Raw genomic sequence first — 23,739 nt, 5'->3', positions numbered from 1 at the left:
GAAGGGAGCTTACGGGTACCTCGTACATACATACGCATGCCGCCTTGACCGTATTCTCTAGCCGTGTTACACGTCGGAGACTATTGGGAGCGAGTGCTACTCTACCAACGCTGCTACCGTACACGGACTATTGTATACAGGGCCTGTGCCTGGGTTAGACACGAGCCCTCCAGCTCTGGGCCATCACCTTCGTTATCACACCAGCCCGGCGGCGGCTGCTGTTACCAGGGGGGTGTATGCCTCTCTACGGTATTAACCATCTAGTTTGTCCAGACCACACGGGGTCAGCCCTGGATTACTGTACATCTGTACTTCGTAACAAGGCGCGCGCGCGCGCGCAACCCCCTCGCAACTAGGAAGAGAGCTCCGCACATCCCTCTCTCTTTGACGCGGTTTCGTGGCTGTTCGCAACAGGCCCATCTCTAATCCTGGCTCCAGCGCTATGAGCCACGGCGGCCCGTTCCCACCAGCCCAGGCGATGCATACCGCGCTGTCGGGATCCGAGAGTGTGCCAGACCAAAAACAGCTGCCACGCTATCACGACTCATGCTCAATCTTACAAGTCGTCTGCACTCTACTCCGTCGATGCCACCGTTTGTATCGGTCGGAGCTCCGTACATGAATCCGTACATGAGGCTTCTCAGGTTGGGAAACAGCGGTGTTCATGGTCGACAAAAGCTGCCAATTGGCCATGACGAGGGGGCTTTCAAAATACCTCAAAAGGCCGTCTAATATTGCTTCCCAACTTCATGTCGTGTGACACCAGCAGGTCTAGCGTCTTACACCCACAGCAAACTCGCGTAAAATGTGAAAAGGAGCGTTCTTGCGCACTGCAGCGCCAGCTCTGCCACTTCCTCCTCTCCAAAAAAAAGAAGGGCGAAAAGACAGGAGAAGCAAAAGAGCGAGCCCTGAGCGGGGATCTCACCCCAGGCCCCCTCATGGCAGTCTCTCATTGCAGCTCTGTATCAATGCGACATGCTAGGGCTGCATCCATTGTCGTCGCAATTTTCCTGGGGGCGAGACAAACGCGCCCGTCACCTCATGCAAGAGGCCAACTTGGACCTTTCCTCCGATGTTTATGGAGTCCTCAGCCTTTTGCTTGTGCATGCTCGTACATGCCTGTATGGAGTACAGCTGACGGCTATCAAACAGCAAGGCACCAAAAACGCTCGATATCGCATCAGCCACAGGCTTGGCTCTGCATCTCGCCCTTCTGACTCACCCCATTCGCCGGACCCCAGGGTACTTGACTCTACCTTGGTTCCAAGGGAGCTCGCCCGATGGAGCTAGTTGTGCGGTATGTGATGGACGGGGTGCGTGTGCATCAGGGTAGCCTACCAACCTACCCCGACCACCAGCTGAACAGGGATGTGCTGTACGAGACCAATCAATCCCACAGTCAATCTCATCGGGTAGAGAGTTCTCCATGCTAGGGATCATGCGCCTGTGGTTCCGGCATGCTGAGTGAGGAAGCCTGTAGGCCACAAACTCCGTTTCTAAGCATCCTGTACGGGCTCAGCACCTCTTGGCGACGCATGATGAGGTCGATCATCACCAGACTCATTGCGCAAAACAGCCGCAGTGCCCCTCTTCCCTCATGCAGGAGGGGCAAAGAGTAGAAGGTTTCGCGAGCAGGGCATCGACTCTCTGAACACCCATCTACCCACTCGCCGGTGAATGAGTGGTTAGCTTAGCGAGGCGCTGAATCTGCGAACAGCTGCAGGAGCTCCGGAGTATGCTCCGTATAAAGCCCATCATTGGGTGATTTGGGTGGAAATCCAACCGCTCCCGGTGCCGTCAAATCCGCAACTTATGTACGGAGCACTTTGTATTACGCTCTTATGCGTATATAGCGAACCAAGTGTTACAGGCAGCGAACACACACAACACATATCTGTCGACATGCATGAGCGGGAAGTGATGGATGCGAGAGAGAGCAACTTACTGCCTAGCCTATTTGTCATGGCATACCTTGGGCATGCCTACATGTACAGACCTTGTATACGGAACAAGGCAAAGAAGTTTCACGCCGGCACAACCGGGGCTTTTACAAGAATGTTTTGTATGAATTGCAGCCCTGGTGAGAAACAATGCGTTGATAACAAACCAAAAGCGGCAATTGGGATGAGAGCCAATGCACCTTGTACTTTCGTATCGCAGACGCAAGCCAGCGGCCAACCTAACCTGGTCGAAAGCCGAAATTCGTTTGCCAGGAGATATTTAAGGCAAATTGTGCAAATACAGTCAGCCAAGGTAATCTCAAACAGCTTTGTCTACCAAGGACGGAGTAAATACCTTTCTGCTCGTACTTTTCTACATGCGTCGCAACGGTCACTTATCGACTTTTCTGCGCAAAATGACACATCAGGCTCGTCTGACTCTACAAATATTACCAAAAGGGTGATTTGTATCAAAAACCAAGACTCGGCTGACAGTCCTGCATGCATCGCAATTGGCCTGCCTCCTGTGCCTCAACAAATCAGTTCGAATAGGCAAATGCTTACAAACGCCTTGCCTATACAGAGGGTTATGCAGAGTACTCCGTAATACGGAGCATATGTCTGCTTGAATGCCCTGTCCGGAGTGCAGACAGGCATGCCAGGGAGCAGCAGTCCCAGAAACATGATCCTCGTCACAGATCCCGGGGCTTTGCGCAGGCTCCCATAACCGGGAGCATAAAGTATGTATTGACGATTGGTACCGGTGTATATTTGTACGGAGCATTCATGGGCATTAGACTCATGCCCACATGCTTGTAGACACCGGGAATGCCCGCTCCGTCATATCATTTTTGGTACCAAATACAGACAGATATGCGCCCAGCAAGCACCCAAGTACCGAGTACAGGCTCTGTCTAAACGGCTACATCGTAGATATTGCCGTGCGGCTGGAGCTGGACGCGTTTGCAGATCAACGGCGGTTTGATTGGGCACGACTGTTGCGAGAGCGCTTCCCCCCCCCCCCCCCCCCCCCCAGTCCCGTATCAGCCCATCTGATTCAGGACAATCAAATCGAGAGTCAATAATGTGCGAACCGAGAATGGGATGACTCCGAACCTCTCTACCCGGTCGAAATCCTGCGAATGCACAAGCGAGTTGTTATCGTTGGTTCTCAGCCGATGGCAGATCCTCCAATACTGCTAATGCTGCTGTTTCCATTTGAAGCATGTTCCCGCGCTCAAGGGAAGAGCAAAAGGACAGGACAGGGAGAATCGACCAGCCTTGTGACCGCTTATGATCACGAGGCGATGAAGTTCAAACGCACTCCGTAATGGAGCAGGCGCAAGGGCCAGGTTCGTATCGGTCTATTGCGCGGCCCCTGCCCCCATCGACAAGGGCTCTGCCTTTACGCCCGCGCCTAGTCATACTGTAGAGTGCATTGGCGGTCGATCTTGAAGAACCAAGTTGCTGCTGAGAATGGCGTTACGAAGGGGCCTTGCAGACCGTGCAGCTATGCATGTATCTGGTCTCGGGTCAAGCACTACGAGTATTATCACAAAGTCTTCTTGATACCCGGCAATCCTTCGCGACTTGTGGGCAAACCTGTGAGTACACACAGACATGGGTCTTGAACAGCACCACGGTGAGCGAGTTGCCCAAGTGGCTCGCCGTGGGCAAGTTGGCCTAGCTGACAGTGGACCCCAAATCCTACGGATCAGAAGCACGATCACGTATGAGGCATCCAGGTTCACAGTCCGTCTGGTGTATACCGAGTACTGGTGGTGTTGGTACAGAATACCACCGAGAACTCAATAATGACACTCGATTTAATATCAAGCGTAGCCGAGACAGGTGGCATGGTGGCATTATCCATTAGCACAGATTCGACGACACTTGCATGCGATGCATGGCCGTGCATTTCATTGCGCATACTCGTAGGTCCTCATTCATGCTGCAATGACACCGCGTGCAGATCACACCAGCAGCTACGGCAATGGACGTCAATCGGCATGCGAGAGTCAGCCCACCGGATGCATCAACGTGTTTCGAAATAGAACATCTCATCCAGCTCGTCCGAAAGGCGATGGCAACATCATTCACACCCCGCAGAACAGCTTTCGGAGGAATCTGACCTAGACGTAATCTGACCTGAACGTTGCTGCAAAACTGCCTATGAACAGGCGTTGTAACCGAGAACTCGATCGACCGTAAGGCTGATCCCAGACGATTAGAAATACGGTACTCCATACACCGTATTCGTCACAATCCTTCTAGGTCCATCGTGGCTTTGACGGGACTGGCCGCTCAACTTTTCATCTCGCCTAATGCCGTAACTCTAGCAGCCTGCATTCCTCGAAAGCCCATGGGCGTGTGTGTCGAGTGATATCTCCAACCCAGACCGTTCGACGTCCAGAGTGTAACCACACACACGGTTTGTACCCAACGCCGTACCGACGACCACATTATCTTGGCTAGGGCATCCTTGCGGTTAGTGAACGAATCATCGATATCGCTTCGCTACAGCTGCCACGGACGCCAATGCAAGTGCATCTCTTTGTAGTACGAAACTGTCCATGTGACGCATACAAGAATGGTGCGCTCCTTACATACCATTTAGGCATTCAAGCATAGTACACACATGTACTCGTACGTACAGGAAGAAGAGCTCGCAACACCTCCCAGGCTGGACGATCAATTTAAGCCACAGCTCGGGAACTCAGTTGGTAGTCTTGCAGCCGTATCGGCCGACGCCTAGCGCCAATATCGACACAATTCTCATTTGCCCGGAGCTCGACGGCTTCGTTCCCCGGAGTGGACTCACCGACCTAGAATGCTTCGAATCTTGCTAGCGTTTTCAGCCCAAATGGAACCGGAGCTTCGCCCTAGATCCAGTTCCAGCCAAGTGTGCCCACTCGAAAGTTTCGAGAACAAAAATTGAAAACGAGGTCAAAGGGCCTGGACCCACGTGCTTGGGCGTTTTAGAGCAAGCTGTAAAAGGAGCTCTGGAGCTGAAGGCGAAAATCATGCCAAGTAGCTTCGAGTATCTGTTTCGTTCCGCGGGCCAACGCCAATCACACCGTACTCGTACACCCTGAAGCCCGAGATCCATGCAGTTTTGACACAGGTGGGAAACCGGGTTTTGCATTATGCGCCCGAGAAAAGGATCACGAACGGCGAAGGCACCGCTCAGCCGCACCGCAAAAAATTGGTCTTATCCGACTTAACCGCCTGGCAAAGTACGAGCATTGAATGCCCTCCCCCCGTTTGGCATCCGGATCCCCGCCTTGGGTAATATGGGCAATTTCGCGTTTGAGTGCGGAGTAGGTGCATGGACTCGGTGTTTGTGCTCCCTCCCTTACTGTACAATCGGATGTAAAGCGCAAAAAAATTTTCTAGTCTCCTTTGCCCAAACCCCCTTTATTACTGGCCGCACGCTCGGCATTGCTCACTGTCTCTTAGACCAGATGCCGGGATGGCGGTAATCAATCTGGGACTGGGTAGCGCACTGCATGGGTGCGTAGTAGACAACGACCATTTTTTACGGAGCGCTGTACCTTGGAAGTAAGAGGTTGCTAGGCTGCGAGAGCCTTGGATCGGTATAGCATTACCCAGGTGGTAGCGTGGCAACAAGGCCATGAGAAGAACTGGAGAAGCTCTGACAACAGGACTAGCCCTAAGGGGGGTCCGCGACCCGACTTACTGGGCAAGCGATTCTGAAACGGCCGGAATTCGAGTGACATGCTAGGCAAAAGATCAGGAATCCGGTTCGCCGGGTCGATAGATTCGTGGGCTGTCCCCCTTTTCTTCACTCCTATACCCCTGGCGGCCCAATCAGAGCTTCTCGAGCTCGAACCCACCGAGCTTTTGCCAGCTTCCGCGGGAGGGGGCGCCATGCGGCGCTACGGCTAAGTGATGGCATGTGAGGAGTCTTTTAAGATTCTGCCACACTTTCTGTGGAAGCCCTTTCCGATGGCGCTCGCCGTTTGGCAGCGCCAGCGGAGACGGATTGGCTCAACCGGACGTGTGGACTGTCGCCGGCAGAACGGGAGGGCTCCCCGAAACCGCGATACCCTTGGCGTCGGTGATATGCGTTGAATCATTGGGCAGCGGTCCCTGCACTAGTTTTTGGCCATGACGACACTGGCTGAGACAGACACGAAGAAAATCTGGCGGGAGGCGGGCCAGGGCCGGCTCAGGGCCGGCTCAGGGCCAGATGGGATCTGCTCAATCAGTCGATGAGGATCACGAGGCGAGGCGAGGCAAGGCAAGCGATTTGGCGGTGAGCTCTCGGTCTCAGAATGGCGCCCCCAAAAAAATGACTTGGAGGGGGTGGGTGTGAAAAAGAGGCATAGGGCATAACTTGGCATGCTCGCCGCTGCCCAATGCTGGCGGTAGCAAGTAGGTGAGCTTTGATCCTAGGCCGTGCAGTGCATCTTGAGTAACACAGAAACGCACTGTTGTGGTGATGGTCTCGCTCAAGTGTTTGCAGCAGTGCTGACATTCCGGGCATACGAGGAGTCGCCGTCAGCCATGACCAGGGTTTCTAAAAGGCACAAAATGTTGATCCCGTGGTCCATGCGGCAACCCTTTTGACGGCCCTTGCATGCCGCCGTAAAAAAAAGAAAAAGGGAAAAGAAAAGAAAAAAAGTCAATCGAGGAACCTTTTCACCTGCCGTTCCTGTTCCCCGTGATATTTCCTTTTGTCACGATCTTCTGACTTCTCTTCTGCCCGGCAAATAGGGTTGGGCTTCAGGCTTGCTTTTTGCTTCCCCAAGCTGCATGACATGCATGCGCCCACATGAATTCTGTCTGGTAGGGTTGACCCCCATAAGTGGCTTTCCATGCTAGCATCAGTGGGAAGAAGTTTTCCGCCCAAGGTTGCCCCGTATCTCAGGTCTCCAGCAAGGCAATAAGGGGTACGTATTTGCCCCCCTACCTTTTGACGGTCCGGGTTTCCTCAGGGCCATTTCGCGGAGGCCGTAATAACGTTGGCAGAGAGGAAATCAAATCAAGTTCTCATTGACCGGTAGTAGCCCTTGCCCAGCTGGTAGTGAGCGTATCTCCGCATCATGTTAGTTCGCCACGTACCACCAATACCGCCAACTCCGTGTGGTCCGTACAACCATGTTTACCCTGACTCCCTCGTTGCCTCTGGCTCGGTGAGGACATGAAAATAGACATACATGGACCTAAGGTCGCACAGTAAGCGGGAAATCTCAAGGTGACCAATTACCATCAGCAAGAGGTATAGGGTATTATTTGCCTGTATGCACGCCTTGCAGCCGGTGACCAAAAACCTTGCGACAAGGCATGGGATTTGATTTGAATTGAGCGCGCAATGCGCTCGAAACATGTTCCTCCAACACGTCACCCTCGTCCTCTTATCTCGCCGCCAGCAAAATGGCTCCGTTGGCGGCACTGTTGCCGCGCAAAGGCGTGATGGGCTGGCCGCTACTGAGTACAACGGCGAATGCAACGGCGGCGAATGCAACGCCATGCCTCGGGCCATGCCTCGAGTCCATTAGTTCTTCGTAGGCTTCCGGACCACCTGTCCGGGTCAGTAGGAGGCGCCAGGCAAGGTTGGCTGAGCTAGGAAAGGGAAAACCTTGGTGACAAGAACCGTCCAGTGGGCCAGGAGCTTGGGAAAAGATACTCGAGAGGTACTTTGGAGCGTGTCCGACACTCTGGGTCCCAACGGCAGAGGTGCCGGAAGACGTGCAGACTCCACATCGAGCCTCTCTCAAAGCTCTGATACAGGGGCCCCCTTGGCCCTGTAATGAGATGGGCGCATCACCCTTCTGTCCCGGTCCTGGACACCCCCTCTGGGCTGTTGCAAGACCCTCGTCCCTTGCCGTGGCGCACATTGTTTGGAGCTCGTCGACCAGATTGATGGGTGGCATTAGCACTGGTACCCGGCACTGCTCTGTGCAGGGCGGCGAGTCGCCGATTGGGGGCGAGCTCAGGGTGGCTTGGTTGTTTGGTGATTGACGTTTGTTATCCATCTCGCTGCCGCACTTGTTTACGCGCTCTGGTGAAATGTCAAGACCCGCAAAACATGCTACTGCTAGAACTTGTAAGCATATCACCGCCATTTCTCTCTGTTTAGTCCCAGCTTAAGTAGTACCAAGTACATACCATGAAAACAGTCACCGGCACCGGGTCCCCGGACTAGGGCCAAGGTGCTTAGCACTCTGGCGCGGTCAAGAACCTTGTCAGTCCGTTGCCTTCTACACGGCTGTCCTTGCAGTCCCTGGTTAAGACACTGGTGGTTCGGATGCAAGTGCCAGTTCCGTTGCCCAGGCTATCAGTTTCAATCTCATCTCGACCACTCAGGACAACGAATGGCTTCAGACCGAGTGAACGTGGTCAAAAGCCCTCGAGGAGAAACCCTTCCCTTATCTCCGTCCGCATAGATTTCCTGACTGCTGTCTCTGACCAGCCAGAGCAAGTGTAGCGCTAAGCACCCTCGTATAGCACTATAGGCTGTTCAGTCTGGCAGTTTCAAGTCGTCACAACACGGAGTAGCTGAGAAACGACTCAAAGTATCCGTACAGTAATGTGCTGTGATGTAGATAGGTCTTGGCGGTCCTGATAGGGTGTGGACCTCTTCTGAGACTTGGGCATAGTTGGGCAATGCGAAATCACTCTTTGATACACAGGTGGATTTTTTTTAGACATCCCCACGCATTCGGAATCTTCTCACCACGTGGCCTGCGCGTTTTTTGTAATGGCTGGCATATCGGAATATTGGTCATCGTTGATCTCAGTTTTGTTTTTTCCACCTCCTGCCATCCTTCACCTCCTCTTTCTCCTCTTTACCGTTTGTTGTTGCTCAGTGCTTTTATCCGGGACGGGAAGCATGGCATACCCTGAACTCGAATGAGGTGGCTTCGAAGCCCAGTTACACAAGCCGCCCCTGGCGAGGTGGGCTGGACGCTATGGCACCACTCTTATACGACAGTCTCAAACCTGCGCCGACATCACATTGCAGATTGAGACCATCAGACCGTGAACGCAGGACGGAGTTGGGCACGGGCTCAGGCACAAAACGGAAGACACCAAGCCGACTGACGCAGCCTGCCGCAGCCTTTCTTTGGCCAGGCTCGTCCGTTCAATGCTTGCTGCGCACGGCCATAGCAATAACCTAGTAAAATTTCCACAATGACATCAACTCCCCAGTCAAATATGGCAAGCGGCATGACCGAACCGCCTTGTCTCTCGCAATGATGTCGTGGAACCAGTCCCCCTAGATAGGTTCCTACGCATGCAATTGGGCCGCACTGCGAGATGGCACGCGCCAATGAGCAGAGCACTTGGTCTCTCTATGCCTCTCCGTCCCCGTCACTCTCTTACTCTTCCCCCCCGGAGGGGCTGTGAACCTTTGTCTGCATCCCGCTGGTTAGATGCAGCTGGTCTGTCAGCTGACCTCAGTCACTTTACTTGTCGCAGCAGGACAAGGACGCTGCGGTCTGGGATGGGTGACACCCCCAATGTGATTAATAAGAGCGCAGGATATAATGAGGGAATATTCACGCCGTCCTGCCGCCGTCGGTCGCGCCTTGGCGTTTCTCCGTCCGATGCCATGATGCCGCAGTAACATTGTCTGATCATGAGGATATGGGGGGCAGAATTGCCGTGTATACATGTACCTGTAGGTACATTCGACCAACCGCGGCTGGGGCTCATGGCTGTAGAGCACGACACATATACCAGGTCCACTGCAAGAGAGCCAGGGTGGCTGCTTGAGAGGGGAACAAAAACAAGGCTGACAAGAGTCTGTGACAAGCAGCTTGCTGCTTCTGCATATCTGTACGTCCGAGTATGCATCGTGGCATCATGTGCCCCGTCTGCGGCCGGGTGTCGCCTGTTGACCATTCAAAGCTGGCTCCCACCCAAAGACACGCGCGATATGCTTCCCTAATGACCAGGAGGCGCTGTGCGGCTTGGGAGAAGGGACATGGCCGGTTGGTGCTGTGAAATGGTATGTAGTCGTCTTTGGCTGTCTAACGCAGCTGGACCCATTCGGAGGTGCATCCTCTCCCAAGCGCGACGGCAACCCGCAGAGTAAACGGACCGTAGGCTGCACGCGCTCTTCGGTGGCCTTTGCTGGAGGACAAAATCCTCCGTGTCAGTTGAGGCGCAGTGCTATACCTGATATTGTCCAATGCCGTCTGTCGGTCGTTGGTTGCTTTCTTTCTTTCTTTTTCCTCATTTCCTTATTTCACCGATTTTTGCTTCCCTCTGTAGCTGACATCGACAACCCATATTTGTGATGAGACCTACAGCTTCACCGGCCCCACACAGCTGGTCTGTGGATGAATCTCGACCAAGCTGCGATTCTGCGTTGTCGTACATCGTGTTACTAGAGGTTGAAATGATTTAGAGTAGATGCTTTAGCACATCTACCTAGTACGTCACACATTGGATGCATCCACATACCTAGGTACTTTAGATGTCCATATACGGCACACACGAAAATCGACTTACATGCAGCTTGCCGTAGCACACCGGTCGTCTGTCACTGGGAGGTCAATGGAACGAGCTGCTGGAAGTGTACAGTAGCATTGCTTGAGGCCGGGGGAGGGGCAGGAGGCACCCTTGGCACCACCGCCTTTACCCAAGGTTGGGCAAATATCTCGCTCGCAAGGCGTCCAAAGGGCCAAGCCAACGCATAGCTGCCTCGCCCCCGTGCTCATCTGCCACTCGCGTGGCCGAGTGTGTTACAGCCGCAAGACAAACCACCCAGGCTAGCTCATGTTAGCTACATGCTTCCTCTTGGAATCTCAGAGCGTTGATGACGGATCCTGCGGTGACAGGGGTGCGTTGGGCTTGTGGTTCTTGTATCTATAAGTAGGCAAATTTGATGTGGTCGCAAAAAGGACTGTGGTAGCCGCTAGCCAATGCCCAACTGTCTGTTGGTGCAGAAGATGACAGCCGAGCATATTTCTCGAGCAGCAGAAGGAAATTGCCATGTACTGCGATGCTACTGTTAGCTTGCAGGTCATTACATGATATTGCGCCCACTCAACTTACATCGACTACAGTGTGCAGGCCTTAGCACGCACCGTAACTTTGTAGATGCGGCAGGTAAAAGAGGCGCTTCTGTAGTAATCTGCACGATACAGTCACAAGTGTAGGGAGACCTCTCTCCCTACCTGCCTCTTTGCCCGTGCCAGGTACTGCTTGCACAAAGAAGCGAAAGAGGTTGAGCGGTCCGCCGTCTTGCAACCGAGCATCCAAAGTACAGTACAGCCAAGGTACGGATGTATCTGCGCCAGCACACAGACGAGCATGCTACGCCCACTCCCGGGAAGAGATCTCGGCTGCTCGTCACCCAGATGCAAGTACACCGTATCGGACATGGTTTGAGCGATGAGAGTGTGTCTGTTCATGTGTTCCCCCAACTCAAATTGCTTCGGGGCGATCAGGAAACTGTCCCCGAGACGATGCCCCAGGTTTTGGTATGTCTCCCAGGCTCGGCATAATACATCACAACACACACACACACATGTAATAATGCAACGGCCGCTAACAGCGGCCCGTACGACGTCTGTCAGTATCCGCACAGTCTATCACGAGAGGCCGATGGCCTTGTCGAACCACGGCAACCAAGGTGAATCACACAACGTTGTTCTGCGCCCGCCACATGAAGAGCCCCGTGCTGCCTCTTCTCGAAGGAGAAGCGATCAGAAACACCACAGCATAAGGTCGAGGCTGGCTAGTGCAGCACTGACAGATAGTAGCATGGAGACGAAGCGAAGTGACGTTGTTCGCTAGGCCTAACGAACGCTCAACTGGCTAGCCTGCTGCTATTATTGTCCAGTCATTGAGCTCGTACCTGAAGGACACTGCACTATGCTCTCTCACCTTGTGCTCTTTGTCTTCGTCGCTCCACTCCCCCCTATTGCTAGGTAGGCCTAGTTCGCACCCCTCTCATCGAGGATTCCACCAAAGGCGCTGAAAGAAGCCAGAAGCCCAAGCGAAACCACCATCGCAACCGCGACCGAAACCACAGCTGGCGTGACTAGCCGGAGTCGTCGTTACACCTTGGTTTGGCGACGGGCTGGAACAAGCGACGGGTAGATGATACTTGGTCGGAGGATGCCGCCGACCGGATGATGGCCGCTGCGATGGCTTCAATGTGCGAGGGCTGAGGTGGACGTTGCTTTTTTTTGGGGTTACACAAGCCGTGCACCGAAAAATACGGTGTACAGATACGGCGACCAAAAAAAAAAAAAAAGCGTGCGGCAGTTGCGCACACTGCGCCTACCCAGATGCCTTCTGACGCTTGGAAAGAAGCGTCGTGGCCTGTTGCCTCTGCCAGGGATCTAATTTTTTTTCTTGCTTTTCTTTTTTTCTTTTTCCTTTTTTTGCCTTCTTTTTCATTTCATTTCTTTTTTTCCCGCCTTTTTGGTTTGCCTTTTGCCCCCTTCTTCCGGCTCTTCCCCATCATCCATCAGAGTCATCACAATCATCATAATCATCACAATCTTCTCCGCCTGTGTGTGTCTCTCTTTTGCCGTCTTCCCACTCATCCGGGATCCTTCTCACCCCTCGAGAAGGTCCTCACACACCTCTCTTTCTCAACGGATATCATCATCGCCATCATCATCCTGTCTCCTCTCCACCATCTACCCCTAGCCAACTTCTTTTTTGGTTGGGCCCTGTGCCTGTACCGCAGACACCAGATCCTGGCCCCTGCAATTGCCCTGTCGGACTAGGCAAGGTCAAGCTGCGCACTCCTTCACCCCTCCCCCTCCAAACTCACCCCCCTCAGTCCATGTACCTGGGATGTATTTTCTTGGTGCTTCGCCTTTTCTCCCGCTATTTGGCTGACTCGGGGGAGCCTCAATTAAATCACTGCCCTTGACTACTAAGGGCTGGTCCATGCTTTTTTTTTTTTTGTTCCTTCTTCCAGGGCACCCCGAGGGCCCCACGGGCCCAATTGGCCCTGGCTTGACTTCGCCTTAATGCTTCAACGATCAACTCTCTTTTGTGTCGGCCCTGTGGTTCCTAACTCACATCAGAGCCCAACTTAAAGTGCTAGGGAGCAACGGGGCTTGTACGAGTACCGCCAGCCATGGCTTGTTCTTTTTCAGCTATAACCCCAGGATCGTCTACTGTTGTATCCTGGTACGTACTTATGACTTCGTCCACCACTACATATATCATCACTCACTCCCACTCACCAAACCGCCTCTCCTCCTCTCTCTCACGTTCTCCAATAAGCTGGTCTCACGGGTACAACCCTATCTGATTGATTGACTCGGGTTGTTTTTGCCTGTCCCGCATTGGATGATATATACATACATACATATATATACCCCGTCCTACCCCTTCTCCCATCGTCGTCTACCAAGCCGGCTACGGTATTGACTGGCGACAACCATTTGCTTTTCCAACACCGACAACAATCAATCTCACTCCGCTCGAACTCTTAAACTCGTCATTGAACCCCAACCGCAGCTACTAGACCAGTGTGTTTAGATACGAGCTTCGTAAACCTTGTTGCTCGGCTGGTAGCTTTTTACAAGCTGATCCCGTTTGTCCCGTTTCAGCAACAATCTCACTCTCCGACGCCTCTCAAGCCAAGAGTCAGCCAACATGCTGGATCGGAGTCCAACTTCCGCCCCTCGCCCTCGGCGTCGCGGATCTGCCACTCAGCGCAAAGACGCGCTACCACCTTTTCCTGTCCAGCAGATGTTTGTGCTAGGTAAGTACCTGTATCTCGCCCTGGGCCTGGGTTGAGTGCACCTCAGGCTAATGTGATGACAATATAGCCTGTTGCAGACTATGTGAACCCATTGCTTTCATGTCCATCTTCCCGTACATTTACTACATGATTGAAGACTTTAAAATCACCTCGGACCCGACTCAAATTTCCGTCTATGCTGGCATGGTAACCTCCGCATTCACCCTGGCCGAGTTTGCAACTGGTGTCATGTGGGGAAAGCTGAGTGACAAGATCGGACGAAAGCCTGTTCTACTCAGCGGCCTCATCGGTACAGCCATCAGTGTTCTCATCTTCGGTTTCGCTCCTAGCTTGCCGGTCGCCCTCTTTGCGAGAGCAATGGGCGGCCTTCTCAATGGGTACAACTCTCTCCGTGATACATCAGTAACGCTCAGCTTCTAACTCGATGATCAGAAATATCGGTGTGCTGCAGACAACGGTGGCTGAGCTCGTCACTGTTAAAGAGCATCAACGTATGTTGCCTTCCCGATGAATGATCCCTCCCCGGCGTGTTATTGATCGGGTCATACTAACGAGATCTAACAGCTCGCGCATATACCATCATGCCTATGGTTTGGTGCATTGGGTGAGCATCCTCAGCACAGAGTATAAACGCTATGATTCTAACCAGCTTTTCCAGTTCCATCATTGGCCCTATGATTGGTGGCGCTCTTGCCCGTCCCTGCATCAGCTATCCCGCTTACTTTCCCCGCGGCTCAATCTGGGATCAGTACCCATATCTCTTGCCCAACCTTTTCAGCGCAGCGACTGTTCTCTTCGGCGTAGTCGTTGGTATTCTCTTTTTGGAAGAGACTCATCTTGGCAAGAAGGGCGAGAAGGATCGCGGTCGTGAGATCGGTGACCGAATCACTGCCCTCTTCACTAGGGCCACCTACGGCCGAGCTGATAAGCATGAGAAGCTACACCTTCTCGCTGATGGCCAACAAAACGGATACGGCGCTCTTTCCGACTCCCCCATTCCTGATCCGACCAAGTCTCCTCGTGGAAGGGAAGATGGAGACGTCCCGCCCGGTTACCGAAGCCGAGATATTTCACCTCGAGTATCATCCCCCAACACTACAGAGCGCCAAGAGGTCGCTGGCTCCGAGACCCCTGATATTCAGCCCGATCAACCTACCAAGATTTTCACAAAGCCAGTCGTGATGAACATTATTTCATATGGAATCCTCGCCTTGTAAGTCGTTTTCCTTGGCAGTATCGTGGCCCGCCACAGTACTAACCTACCTCCAGCCACACCATCACGTACGACCAGCTCTTTCCCGTTTTCTTGAGCACCGCCCCTCCCAAGGAACCAATTCTCGAGCTTCCTTTCAAATTCGTGAACGGATTCGGCCTCGAAACAAAGGCTATTGGCGTGATCATCTCCGTCCAGGGCTTCTACTCTCTGCTGTCCAATTACCTGATTGTGACACCCATGACCCGTCGACTGGGACCTCTCCGCCTGTTCCGCCTCATTGCATTTTCCTACTTTGCCCTCTATCTCGTCACGCCTTACGTGGTACTCCTCCCGGAGAGCTTGAGGATGCCCGCCATTTACCTATTGGTCATCTGGAAATGCACCTTTTCGACAATGGCATACCCTAGCAACGCAATCCTCTTGGCCAACTCGGCCCCGACGAAGCAAGTTCTCGGCACCATCAACGGCGTTGCGGCGTCCACGGCTAGCTTGTGCAGAGCTCTCGGCCCTACTCTTTCTGGCTTCCTCTACGCTATGGGTTTGCAATCAGGCTATTCAGGCCTTGCTTGGTGGTTCAGCGGTCTCGTCACCATTGTTGGTGCTTATCTCAGCTCTCAGATCACTGAGGGAGCCCAAGCCCCAGTTTCTGGTGAAATGACTGATGCTGATCAATCCCTCATGAACAATTATGATGATGATGAAAACGTTTAAGGTTTTATATTTTTGGTTTTCCCCCGATTCTCGCGACAAGAATCTCATTTCTCGAACCGGCTCAGTGCCCCGAGACGACGACTACGTTTTATTTTTAACTCTGCCTTTATTATTATTATTATTTTTATAACTGGTATAATCCACGGCTTGAACAAACGACTTCAAACACGATTTTTCGAGCCGACAAAGGTGATGACTTCGGTCAGGCATAACGGCGCCTTGAGAGGCTTCATCTATCTCTCTCCCTTTTATTGTTTCATTATTCACTTTTATTTTATTTTTCCAATTTGATGCAAGCACGTTTGGGCCAACAATGTTGGCTAATTAGAAGGATACTGGAGCTCTGGGATAAACAGGGAATGGAGCTATTTTTGGACATTTTCACTACAACGGATTTATTCTTGTTTTTTTTATTTCTGTATTTCTCCCTTTCTCGTCTTCCAAAGTGGGGGAAGAAAGGCACAGCCGTTGGCTCTGCAATGTGCGGTGATAATGGTCCGAGGATCGAAGAACCGGGAGACTCGGACCAAGCCGGCGTGGAAGATGGAGATCAAGGACATGGATTGGGTACATGGGTTTATCATTGGGTACATGGCACAGGGCATAAGGCACTGGGATTGAATATTGGACACTAGGCATAAGGAACGGGATATCGGACACGGGGTATAAGACATGGAATGTCAGGCTCTGGAAACTGGAACTAGGCACTTGAAGGCAGGTTTGGCTTACGGTTGGTTGGAGACGGTTCGGACTGGGACGAGACATGACGGGGCAGGGTGGGATGGGGCCGATGGATGTTACTGATTAGAGATCCCCCCCATGGTGATGGGCTTGGGACTTTCGTTTGGGTATTGGGTACAGAGTGCTTGCTAGTTGCATAAGTAGGTTTAGGTATGCATCGGGTCTAGCCATTGAAAGTTTTGACAAATATTAAAAACTTTGCTTGGTGGTAATGTGCGAGTAGCTCGTCGTGTGCTTTTGCGGTGAAGGGGAGCTTTTCGGCAAGCTGGCAAGCTACCGCCTGGGATATGCTACCCGGCCCCAGGTATGGAAGTATGGGGGGAGTGTGAGTAGAAGTGGGGGAGAGAAGAGGAATATGGAAAGAAACAAAAGAGACGATGTGATGGTGGCATGGCCCCATGGGTTCTGCAGTTTAGTTCCGACAAGAAGCCTGATCCTGGTGCCTGACTAGGAGTGAGAACGCGAGATGGCGATTTAGCAAGGAGAGCAAGACACCCAAAGAGACGGGGGAAACGGGATGGATGAATGCTGAGCCAATCGGGACGCGTGAGGCAAGCCAGCAGATTGGGCTGCCACGGTCTTGGTCTGGGTTGGAGGGAGCAAAAGTTGTGGTGTGTATTGTCCAGCGAAGTGCGCGCGCTAATGTAGGAGTGTGGCATGCAAGTTGCATGGCAAGGCATAGTATGGTACCATTTCAGAGCGGTTAGATGAGCTAGAGGTAGTTAATGTGACACTGCTAGGAGACAGGTAAGCGGCGCTTTGTTGTTACAGCTAATATGTATGGGACGGGACGGAGTATGGAGCTTTTGTGGGATGATGATATGGGGAGATGGTTGTTGTTGTCTGCTTTGGTTGAAGCGAAGGAGGGGGGGTGTGAGGTCTGGGGAAAGGGGCTGAAAAGTGATGGTGGGGAGGCAAGGACAAGAGACTCAGAGACAGACGGAGAGATCTGGGTGTATGTATGAAGGCAATGCGTATGGAGTTCATCTTACCCCGGATTTGCTGCGAGTGGGTTTGTGCGGATGGACTTGTGAATGTTACCTGTAAGCAAGGATTGGATCGATTTTGTGTGCGTTTGCTTACCGAGGATTGACATGTGCCTGGGAGAAGATGTTAGAGAAGCAGGCAGCACTCTAGGAGAGAAGAGAGAAATATAATTGAATTGTCGAGATGATGATTTACACAGCTGAATTCAATTGAGCGAACAAAAGGGATATTCGGCGTAAAAGGTTGGTACCTTAGTCTCTACCTCTAACCCACTCAAGCTTGGAGGCGGAGGTGGTTCCGCGGGATACACGGAACACGCACAATTTGCTTTGCCCTTGTGTGCAAGTAGCAGCACCTCTAGCTAATATAGAGTTATACCGGCATCTACCACTAGGTACGAGGTAGGTACTAACGTATCCCGTTCAAAACGCGGGCTGCCTGGTAGTATGGAGCATTAAATGTTGGATGGATGGGGATCAAAATGGAGTCCAGCTAAAGCACTCGTACCTCTCTGCGACTCCGATGGGCTCTGAAAAGCTGACATTGCATTTCCCCATACAGAATCCCCCCAAGTCGAGGTGCAGCTCATCTCCATCATCCCCATATTTCTTTCTCCTCCCAGATGCCTTATCTTGATGCTACCATATGGGGAGGCGTTAGTATCTTTACTATTACCTAAGGCATCTGGTAGCGCAACGGTTACACAAGCCTGCAGCGAACCCCCATTAGGTAGAGTAGGCTACGGAGTACAACTCAGCCAAAAATAGATGATTAAGAAAACATGAGCTTGGAAATAAACACAAGGGAAAAGTGACAGGGCAATCCTACGATTACGAGCGGTTCTATCCAAATGCGGGGACCGGCGCACCGGGCGGTTGGTTCAGCCGGGGAACTCTACTCTTTTTCAGATTGCGAGTCTCTTTCAAAATCCCCCCATTCTTTTGCCAGTCTGTGCTCTGTGCTCTTATCAACCATTACCTGATACAGGCAGTTCCTTGGGCTAAGATAGCGCTATGTGTAATAAGGCGTAGCACTAATCGTGTCAAGTATCGGTAGCACATGGGGCCGCCGCCACTGAATGGATGCCTCGTTAGCAGCTACCTGCCCGCCAGGCGTTGCGCGCCGCCAATCGCAGGTACTGCTTGATCCCGGGCCCCATCGTCAGCCCGAGCAGCGAGGTCCTGCTGCTACTAAGCCGAAGCCTCGCTCGTGGGGTTCACTTTTGTCGCGGCTACCCACCATCTTTTCCCTTCCCCAAACCAAAAGTCATGGAGTTTTGACAACTACATGCCACAGACGACCGACCGTACATACTGCATCGCTACATCGCCGCGTTACTGCATTGCTGCATTGCTGCATCATTGAATCGCCTCTGCCGCCATTACTCGTGCGGTGCTATTTGCTGCATCCCTACCTTATTATATACCTGATACTGCAGCCTCCTGCGCCGTGATACAGGCGCATACCAACCGACTGCGTTCGGCCTTTTGCCAAGTACCGACTGCTTTGCATTGTCGTCCTTGCGCACTTGAACAGCTCTCCGTCGGTTGACTGCATATCAGTCTTCTCCGGGGAAGTAATCCGACCCGACCTTCTGTGGCTGCGCGTCTGGGACGTCTGTTCCGCACCTGTTATATCGCACGTTCAGCGCCTTCGGTTATGCGCTGCGACCAAACAACTCGCCTTCTGGATGGTTGATGCCACGCTTGCGGTCGCTCTACTCGATTGCTCTGTCGACGTGTCGTCATACTTGTACCTGACGACCATCTGTGTCTTCGACCGCCTGTGCTTCTGGGCGCCCCTCCGATTGCCGCTGGTTTCTGGCCGATATTCGGCCTGTGCCTGATTCTGGACGATGGGATAGCGGAACAAGGAAAGCCGCGCACAGGATTGGCCAGCTGTTGAAAAGACATACGCACACACATACGCTTTTATATGAAAATAGAGACAAGGCGGAGAAATTAGAGAGAGGAAAGGATCAGAAAGAGGAGGAGAAAAGTGAGGCTAAAGGAAGCATCTCTTACATATAGACGACGTGCTTGTGGAACAAAGACGTCCTTTGCAACCACAACAACAAGGGAACCATTGGCAAGCTGGAGGTGAGTCGAGTCGAGCTGGATCGAATTGAATCAAGTCTCTGTGCTCTGCATGCATAGTGTCCCGCATCTCCCCCGCTGGCTTAACTGCGATCTGACCTTGTAGGTGGCCGTCCGATTTATCCATCTAGACCGAGGAGCATTCCCCTTGTCCTTGTCATCATTGCCGCCTGACTGTGCGTGCGTGGCGTGTGTGCGTCTGCGTGAGAGAGCACGATAGCACCAACGAGACGGAGAGAAGAGGCAGGGGATAACAGGGGACGGGCGACAGAAAAAAAAAACCGGAGACGACGGAGACTGGTGTACAGTATCTGTATCTGTGCATGCAGGCTGCCGTGGCCCTCCTCTTCTTTCTCAGACTCTCACCTTGCTTTTCCCCCCAGAGGATCTAACGCCGACCCCCTCCCGACCCCAACCTCTCAAAGCTCTCCCTCGCTGGGGGACTGCCGGCCTAACACAAGCCAACCTTGCCTTAATCCTCTTAAACCATGCCCACGCATGGCCCGCCGTCCCCGATCCTCCAGAAAAGCGTCAAGCGTCAGCGGCAGGACTCGTACGACGGCACGTCATCGCGCAACGGCTTCTCAAGTCCTGAGCAGCAGCCGGCCGGCGATGCGAATCTAGGAGGGGCGACGAGCGGCGGCAGTACCAGCGGCCGCAGCGAGGCTGGTGCCTCGGCATCGTACCCTGGCATCCCTGTCACCTCTGACTCTGTTCCTGTTCCTGGTCCTGGTCATGATTCCGGTGCCGGCGACGGCGCAATTGATACTGCCAGTGTTGATGATGCCGCCGCAAATACCAACACCAACACCAGCACCGCCCCTGCGGCCAGCTCCGACAGCGTTGTGCCGACTGGCAAGCCTGGCCAGAGCAGCAATTTCCGCAATGTGAGCGCTTGCAATCGCTGCCGCCTGCGTAAGAATAGGTGTGATCAGAAGCTCCCCAGCTGTGCGAGCTGCAACAAGGTTGGCGTCCCATGTGTTGGCTATGACCCAATCACGAAGAAGGAGATTCCTAGAAGGTAAGTAGATGTAGGAGACTACACGATGTGCAAGGGAGGGAGAGCAAAGTGGCAGAGAACAGATAATGTTTGGTTCGCCTTTGTAAAGCTCTGTTCTTCATATCTCGTTACAATTGATAGTGTGGCGTTACTAATTTGTTGGATTCTAGTTATGTCTTCTATCTCGAGACCCGGGTTGAGGTGCTGGAGAAACTCCTGGCATCCAACAACGTCCCTTTCCCGCCGGCTGAAGATCTAGACCTATGTTCTCGACCTGGCGCCGATGGGAGTTTCCCAGCCCTACGTGATTCGGGATACTCAGCGCAAACCGATTCTATGGACGCTCGCAACTCAAGACCGCATAGCCATCACAGCCAAGCACTGGATAATGCGCTGCTCCCTGCGAAAAAGCAGGGCGACCAAAGTCCGGCCATGCTAAATATTGTCAGTCCGGCAAAGCCTCGATCACTTGCCTCTACATCCGGGGTTTCCTTCGCCCGTGTAGTGTTTGCTGCGGTGCAGTATTCAGTATCAGACCAAAACGGCGGGCCGGAGAAGCCTGTCTCGTCAAATCCCTCGAACCCCGTTGGGGCTGGCACTTCGATGCGTGACTCCTTCTTCGGTTTGCACACTCGACCAACCATTCAGCCGGCTCCATTCCCGACTAGAGATGTGGCCATGCGCCTGGTCACGCTCTACTTTGAGCATGCAAATCCTCAGATTCCCATCCTGCACCGCCCTGAGTTTATGCGCATGTTTGAACGGGCATACGCAAGCGAGGGTCGAGGCCTTAGTGCGAGGGAGCTGTATATGCTCAATATGGTCTTCGCTATAGGCTGCGGCGTCATTGTGGGCGAGCCGGTCAAGGCAGAGGCTACTGGAGGCTCAAGGTTACAGTTTCAGCAGGCTCGGAACCAGAGCAGGCCCGAGGAATATCACGCGAGTGCAATTGTCCACCTTGAGGAATGTCTCAGCAGCAGCGGAGGCGGGCTCGAGGTTCTGCAGGCCGTTCTTTTGCTTGCCAACTTTGCGCTTCTGCGGCCTGTTCCACCAGGCTTGTGGTATATAACTGGCGTTGCGGTGCGTCTCGCGGTCGACCTTGGTCTCCACCACGAGGACGGCACGGATATAGAGGGAAATGGACAGGATGCGTCGGACCATTCCGAATCACGAGACACTAATGGCGGCAACTCAGATAGAGGGAGACGCCTCTGGATCCGCGATATGAGACGCCGATTATGGTGGTGCACCTATTCGTTTGATAGGCTCGTGAGCACCTGTGTAGGTAGACCGTTTGGCATCAGCGACCAAGTCATCACAACTGAATTTCCCTCGGTCCTCGACGATGCCTTTATCACACCGAATGGTTTTATAGATCCACCTCCCGGCGAGGATCACCCGAGTTACAAACGCGTTGCCCATCATTACTTCAGGCTACGCCTGCTACAGTCGGAGATTCTTCAAGTATTGCAGTATAATCAAGCGCAAATTGCCAGGGCAACAGGAGCCCAGGCGAGGTCACTGGATCTGGAAAGGAACAGACAACTGCCGTCCCCTTATCTTGTTCACTTTGATTCATATCGCTCATGGCGGATGGATATTGACCGGAGACTTCGCGAATGGAAGGACAATGCGCCTTCAAAGCAAGATACCGGAGTGGCCTTTTCGACCGAGTTCCTCTTCCTCAACTATTGGCAGGCCATCGTTCTTCTGTATAAGCAGAGTTTGAGCATCCCCGCCATGTTTGAAGGAGAGTACAACCCTTCAAACGAAGTCAACAGCCCCACGGCATTCACTGCTGAGCTACGCGAAGACGAGGAGCGCATATATCTCAAGGTCGCCGAGGCGGGGCAAAAGATTCTCCGCATATATAGACAGCTACATCTGAGCAGTCTCGTAAGCTATACATATTTGTCTACGCACCATTTGTTCATGGCTGGCATATCATATCTTTACGCCATCTGGCATTCTCCTGCTGTGAGAAGCCGCCTGGTAAGTATCCCTTCGAGAATCTCTGCAGGGAGATGAGAAAGAAGACAATGGACGAAACGAAAGAAGAAACCGACCTTGCTGACCAAATAACGTGTGATAGACCATGGACGAAGTAGATTTCACTGTACTGGCAGCAAAGTCAGTATTCACAGACATGATTGACAAGTGCCCGCCGGCAGAGACATGCCGCGACGCTTTTGATCGAACGGCCAAGGCTACCATCCAAATGGCCACTTCGAAAGGAGGGTTTGGTTCTCCTATCCCGCAAACCCGCCGGCCGCCGACTAGACGGGAGACGAGCACCTGGGCTCCTACTCCCGCAGACATGGCCTCCAAGAAGCCGGCATCTCGACATCGCCATCATCACCAATCTGAGCAGCAACAGTTCCAGTTTGACATGGCGATGGGTGATAGTCTATCGTCGCCTAGCCTCTCGACAGCGGGGGATATAACCACTCCGCCGGTAACAATGGCTCACTCCCACTCTCACAGCCATGGCCGGCCAAGCCCCACGCAGCGGACAGGCAGTTATGACGATGGCGGCTCAGTCATGGACCAGTCGATCATTGCGTCGCCATCTGTGCCACGGAGCCAGGCTACTCCGGGCAGCACCAGCGGTGGGAATCCGTATATGGGTCAACAAAACCAGCAGTTTGGCATCCAGGGGCACATGGAGTACCCGGATGCGCAAACCATGGAGCTTCTGCAGACGTTTGGGACGGGATCTAACGGCGGCTTCGGGAGCATGGACCAGAACCAGATAGACTTTGGCTTTGGCATAAACTGGGAGGGCGTGCACAACGACTATGCGGAGGCTGCACAGCCGATGAATCCCTTTGATACGTTTTTCTTTGGCGGGCCGCAGGGAGGCAACGCCGGATTTGGCTCGTCGAATGGCGAAGGTGGACATTCGGGAGGGAATGATATCTGAGGATGAAAGAGAAGAATAGGATGTGGAGTCGATGATTGATCGGGGGATTTTTTTCCATCATATGCATACATACCCAATAGTTTTTTTGCTTTTCCGATTTGTTCTGTTTTTGTTGGATTCCTCTTGTTCTGCTTTGCTCTCCTGTTTCGCGGAGGTTCTCTGTTTTGATGATACAACTGGGAGCTATTTTACTTGGGCATATGGAATCATTGAGAAATGGATTCTTGAATCTGAATTCTTCAAAGTAAGGGTATGCTTAGTTTGAGCGACTACCTACACACATATATGTATATATACATATTCCTACCAGGTAGACAAATATGTGTCTTAAAAATGAAGTCGTGCTATCCATTATTCATTCATTCTTCATCGTCATGTGCCGGCAGTGTAAGTATAATTGTCTAAAAGGGGA

General features: G+C 52.7%; 7 protein-coding genes across 7 annotated transcripts; all 7 read left to right on the top strand.

The window, feature by feature from the left end:
• The first annotated feature begins 1,716 nt into the window (after positions 1 to 1,716).
• Positions 1,717 to 2,648, top strand: M431DRAFT_195486 (hypothetical protein). Its single transcript, XM_024913256.1, has one exon. The coding sequence runs from the start codon at positions 1,813 to 1,815 to the stop codon at positions 2,545 to 2,547; it is 735 nt and encodes a 244-aa protein (XP_024780422.1). The 5' UTR covers positions 1,717 to 1,812; the 3' UTR covers positions 2,548 to 2,648.
• A 5,655-nt stretch (positions 2,649 to 8,303) lies between these two features.
• On the top strand, positions 8,304 to 9,284 carry M431DRAFT_195494 (hypothetical protein). Its single transcript, XM_024913257.1, has one exon. The coding sequence runs from the start codon at positions 8,574 to 8,576 to the stop codon at positions 8,811 to 8,813; it is 240 nt and encodes a 79-aa protein (XP_024780421.1). The 5' UTR covers positions 8,304 to 8,573; the 3' UTR covers positions 8,814 to 9,284.
• M431DRAFT_489519 (hypothetical protein) lies at positions 9,205 to 9,537 on the top strand (the record flags this gene model as incomplete). The annotated part of the gene is made up of 1 exon (XM_024916690.1): positions 9,205 to 9,537. One exon carries the CDS (start codon positions 9,205 to 9,207, stop codon positions 9,535 to 9,537), a length of 333 nt encoding a protein of 110 aa, XP_024780420.1.
• A 2,628-nt stretch (positions 9,538 to 12,165) lies between these two features.
• On the top strand, positions 12,166 to 12,966 carry M431DRAFT_195352 (hypothetical protein). Its single transcript, XM_024913254.1, has one exon. It carries the CDS (start codon positions 12,215 to 12,217, stop codon positions 12,659 to 12,661), a length of 447 nt encoding a protein of 148 aa, XP_024780419.1. The 5' UTR covers positions 12,166 to 12,214; the 3' UTR covers positions 12,662 to 12,966.
• Positions 12,967 to 13,544: 578 nt separating this feature from the next.
• M431DRAFT_489516 (hypothetical protein) lies at positions 13,545 to 15,580 on the top strand (the record flags this gene model as incomplete). Its single annotated transcript, XM_024916689.1, has 6 exons — positions 13,545 to 13,653; positions 13,721 to 14,030; positions 14,086 to 14,144; positions 14,218 to 14,257; positions 14,312 to 14,866; positions 14,923 to 15,580. The coding sequence occupies 6 exons, from the start codon at positions 13,545 to 13,547 to the stop codon at positions 15,578 to 15,580; spliced, it is 1,731 nt and encodes a 576-aa protein (XP_024780418.1).
• A 2,671-nt stretch (positions 15,581 to 18,251) lies between these two features.
• Positions 18,252 to 18,875, top strand: M431DRAFT_502901 (hypothetical protein). The gene has a single exon (XM_024918230.1). It carries the CDS (start codon positions 18,387 to 18,389, stop codon positions 18,759 to 18,761), a length of 375 nt encoding a protein of 124 aa, XP_024780417.1. The 5' UTR covers positions 18,252 to 18,386; the 3' UTR covers positions 18,762 to 18,875.
• Positions 18,876 to 19,563: 688 nt separating this feature from the next.
• On the top strand, positions 19,564 to 23,548 carry M431DRAFT_195210 (hypothetical protein). The gene is made up of 3 exons (XM_024913251.1): positions 19,564 to 20,425; positions 20,575 to 22,396; positions 22,497 to 23,548. Exons 1-3 carry the CDS (start codon positions 19,893 to 19,895, stop codon positions 23,325 to 23,327), a joined length of 3,186 nt encoding a protein of 1,061 aa, XP_024780416.1. The 5' UTR covers positions 19,564 to 19,892; the 3' UTR covers positions 23,328 to 23,548.
• The last annotated feature ends 191 nt before the right edge of the window (positions 23,549 to 23,739 follow it).

The sequence above is a fragment of the Trichoderma harzianum genome, assembly GCF_003025095.1.
Source record: "Trichoderma harzianum CBS 226.95 unplaced genomic scaffold M431scaffold_1, whole genome shotgun sequence".
NCBI lineage: Eukaryota > Fungi > Ascomycota > Sordariomycetes > Hypocreales > Hypocreaceae > Trichoderma > Trichoderma harzianum.
Note: the sequence above shows the minus strand (reverse complement) of the source record. Positions and strands in the feature narration are given on the sequence as shown.